This window comes from Arachis ipaensis, chromosome B04, assembly GCF_000816755.2.
Source record: "Arachis ipaensis cultivar K30076 chromosome B04, Araip1.1, whole genome shotgun sequence".
Taxonomy (NCBI): domain Eukaryota; kingdom Viridiplantae; phylum Streptophyta; class Magnoliopsida; order Fabales; family Fabaceae; genus Arachis; species Arachis ipaensis.
Window position 1 is genome coordinate 103044398 of NC_029788.2, and position 4342 is coordinate 103048739.

General features: G+C 34.4%; 1 protein-coding gene across 1 annotated transcript; it reads left to right on the top strand.

The window, feature by feature from the left end:
• Positions 1228-3594, top strand: LOC107636947 (receptor-like protein 12). Its single transcript, XM_021122522.1, has one exon. The coding sequence runs from the start codon at positions 1228-1230 to the stop codon at positions 3577-3579; it is 2352 nt and encodes a 783-aa protein (XP_020978181.1). The 3' UTR covers positions 3580-3594.

Consider the following 4342-nt stretch of genomic DNA (forward strand, 5'->3'; position numbering starts at 1 on the left):
GATATAATTTTTTTTGTAAGTTGCTCTTAAGATTTATATATTATACAATAATACTAAAACTGTAAAAAATAATTAGTGTAAGGAAAAATATAGGTAGACAATAAAAATATTAATCAATGCGAATAATATATATATTGGATGTTCAATGAGTAATTTAGAATGTAGTGTGTTTTACTTAAATTGGGCCAATTTTAGAGTCCGTTGTTCCCATTGTTTAATAAAGTCATTAAGTTAATAGTTTGTAAAAAGCAAAATATAGGAAAGAACAAGTAAATAAAATAAAAAAGTGAGACAATAGGAGTGTTTCGATATAAAAATTATCAAGCAGTAACAAAAATTTATTTGAATAATACTACACATTCAAATTTTTTTATGAACCAAGTTCAATCAAGTTAAACAATAAGACTTGAAATAATGTTAATTATAATTGATTTTTGTTATATTAGACAAACTTAGTTGAATTTGGTTAACAAAAAGACTTAGATATATAACATTATTCGAGTGTAGAGATTTAATTTGTAATATTATATGGATTATAACTTATCCGGTTACTCTCTATAATTACCTGTTAAGACAAATTTCTATATATTAGTTTATACTAGAAAGTATTTGGTAGTCACTAGCCAGTAGCCACCAATCAATTTAACAAGACAGTAATTACTCTAATACCATGCAAATGATTTCAACCCCATTGTCCAAAATATTGAAATAATGAATGTTTAGTTCCATCATCTAAAATGATACGAGAATCCACCGTAACAGTAGCAGTGGAAATTCATCTAAAATTCCTTATATTCACGCCCCATTTCACAAGCTAGAACATGGAAAAATCTTCCGACAGAAAGGGACTAACATGGAAAATGTATAACACGGCATGAAATTATGAGTTTATGACATTATTTTCTCTGTACGAGCATGGTTTACTTTGACAAATATCTTCACTTACCGAGTCTAAGTCTGTCTCTTTGATCATGCCGTGCTCAAAACATTTCTATGCTTTTGGTCATTCATTTCTCCGTCTCAAAACTTTCTGAGCCTTGAGTTGTGTTGTGTGGTGTCTCTTCAAATAGTGTGCAATGAACATTCCGTTAGTTTCATGGCTTTTCTTCATATTCTGCTACTGCTGCTGGACTCACCTTGCTGTTACTGTCACATTGGTCCATGGCCAATGTCTTGAGGATCAACAATCATTGCTGCTTCAACTAAAGAGCAGCTTCGTATTCGAGCATGAACATTCAAGCAAACTGGTGTCCTGGAATGAAACCATTGATTGCTGTTGATATAGATGTGTCTAACAATTTCTTCAATGGAAGCCTGCCTTCTTATCTTTTTGAACTCCCATTGCTACAAACCATTGTACTTTCCAACAATAATTTTCAGAGTCACCCACTTGAGTTTTCAAATTTATCTTCTACCATGTTCTTGAGCCATCTAGGCTTAAGCAGTAACAATATACAAGGGCCAATTCCATCCTTCAATATGTTCAAGAATCTCACTCATTTAGACCTGTCTCACAATGATTTAACAGGTTCAATTACATCTGATCACTTCAAAGGCTTCATGGAGTTGAACTACATTGATTTAGGGGCCAATCGCCTCAACGGAAGCCTACCTTCTTCTCTTTTTGAACTTCCATTGCTAGAATATCTTAAACTTTACAACAACAATTTTCAAGCATTCCCACATGAATTTCCAAACTTATCTTCCACCATGTTAAAGACTCTGGATTTGAGCAATAATAGCTTACAAGGCCCCATTCCTGAGTTCATTTTTCAACTCAAGTCACTAGAAGAACTCCTGTTGTCTTCAAACAAATTAAATGTTACAATATACACAAAAATGTTTCGGAGGCTTGAAAATCTAACTACACTAGATTTTTCACACAATAGCTTGTTGATAGAAGCAAATGTTACTGACTTGGGCATAGAAGCAAATGTTACTACCGACTTGGGCATATCTTCCATCCTCAGAAAGTGGGATGTAAATTTGGCTTCCTGCAATTTGACAAGGTTCCCTAGTTTTCTGCGAAATCAGTCTAGATTATCCAATTTAGACCTCTCAGGAAATCTTATTCAAGGACCTATACCAAGGTGGATTTGGCAATTTTCCTCCCTTACTTTCTTAAACATCTCCAACAATTTGTTCACCATGTTTGAAGAGCCGATACAGAATGTTAGTGCCTCTTTGTACTTCATTGACCTTCACTCTAACCAAATCCAAGGGAACTTTCCAACATTTCTCTCAAAACAACTTTATTTTTTGGACTGCTCAATGAACAACTTCAGCTCTATCATTCCATCAGATATTAGCACTTATATGTCTTCCACATATTTCTTGTCTTTCTCCAACAATAGTTTATCTGGGAACCTTCCTCAATCCTTGTGCAAGATGTCATATCTTCAAGCTCTTGATTTTTCCTATAATCAGTTGAAAGGGGAGATTCCAGATTGTTTAATGCGGATGGAGTATCTTAAGATACTAAATCTGGAGCATAACAAGCTTGATGGCCACATTCCTGATGCATTTCCTCAACATTCTGCACTAAAGATTCTACATCTAAATGGAAATCTACTTAGAGGCCGAATTCCCCACTCTCTTGTGAATTGCACAACACTTGAAGTCTTGCATCTTGGAAATAATCAGATTTATGATGTGTACCCATGCTTCTTGAGGAGGTTATCCACAATTCGTGTTGTAGTTTTGCGCCAAAACAGACTGCAGGGTCACATTGAATGTCCCAAGTTAAATGGTTCTTGGCAATCCCTCCAAATTATTGATCTGTCTTTCAATAATTTTAGTGGTTTACTTCCGGGAGAAGACTTCAAAAGTTGGGTCACAATGATGCTTGGTGTTGGTGAAAAGCAAAACCGATATGAAGTCGTAGGCTTCTTTATGAGAAAATACCAGGATTCCATGATAATTACCAACAAAGGCTTACAATTGGAGATGGTTAAAATCTTAAGTGACTTCACTTCTATAGACTTCTCATTCAACAACTTTCAAGGGCCAATACCAGAAGAGCTTATGAATTTCACAAGACTTCATGTTCTTAACTTCTCACATAATTCTTTCAATGGCCAAATTCCATCCTCCATAGGGAATTTAAAGCAACTCGAGTCGTTGGACCTATCCGGTAACAAATTTGGTGGACGAATTCCCACTCAACTTGCAAGTTTAAATTTCCTTTCATATCTAAATCTTTCATGCAATCAGTTATTTGGAAGAATCCCAACAGGTACACAACTTCAGTCATTCTCCGAAGGTTCCTTTCTAGGAAATGCAGGCTTATGTGGACCACCATTAACAAATAATTGCTCTGGCCCAATTCTGCCACCACCACCATCGAAAGTAAACTCAGATTCTGGCAGTTTTGTTGATTGGAGTATCTTGAGTGTGGAGTTGGGTTCTGTCTTTGGACTTGGCATTATTATTATGCCAATGTTGTTCTGCAAGAGATGGAGGTTTTGGTACTGGAATCATGTGGATAACATTCTTTACAGGGTCTTCCCTCAGCTTGATTTTATATATCAGCAGCATGGAGGGAAAAATTATAGAACTCTAAGGTGGAGGTCTCAATAATGTGTCTAAGTTGAATAACCAGGAAGACAAAGTGTAAGTTTCGCTCTCTCTATTTGTTTCTCATATTTTGTATTTCTTGATCTTTCTTTGTTTTTGAATTCTGATAATCAGTTGTGTCAAAATAATGATTCTGTTGAGCAGGTCATCAAGGCAAGCGAGAGAAAGTAGCAAAAACTAACTACGTTCAATTTTTATCTTTTTTTTTTTTTTAATCATGAGACCTAAGTTGTAATAAAGTAGCAAAAGTGATGCATGCATGTGTGCATCCATTGATACATACATAGTTACACATGCAATAATGCATGGTTATGAAATGTTTCAGAAAACTACATATTTGTTATATTGATGTGTTTGAGGTATGCTTTTATTGCTGGCTTTTAATTTGAGATATGGTTGAAGAGTTGAATATGATAAAATGAAGAATAATCCATTTGTAAAACAGAACAAGGATGTGTTTATGACAATTGGATAATGCAGCTCTTACTGTTAGCTCATATTTATGAAGGTAGTATGCCATGTTCTTGCTCTTTAGACAGTTTAACTTTTCTTTGCAACATGCATGTGTTTTTAAGATTTTATTAATTCTTAGATTTTTGCTCAATAAACTTTTCATACATCAAAACAGAAGATTGAAGTTAAATGTAATCTGAATCCTCAAATTTACTATTTCTTTCAAATAAAATTATATTTTCCATCCTAATTTTTACCAGTGAATCCTAGTTTGTCTTTTCTAAAACCACTGCATAACTCTACAAGATGCAAC

Excerpts from the sequence above, each read along its gene's own strand:
- LOC107636947 (XM_021122522.1), top strand. The coding sequence starts at position 1,228 with ATGAACATTCAAGCAAACTGGTGTCCTGGAATGAAACCATTGATTGCT.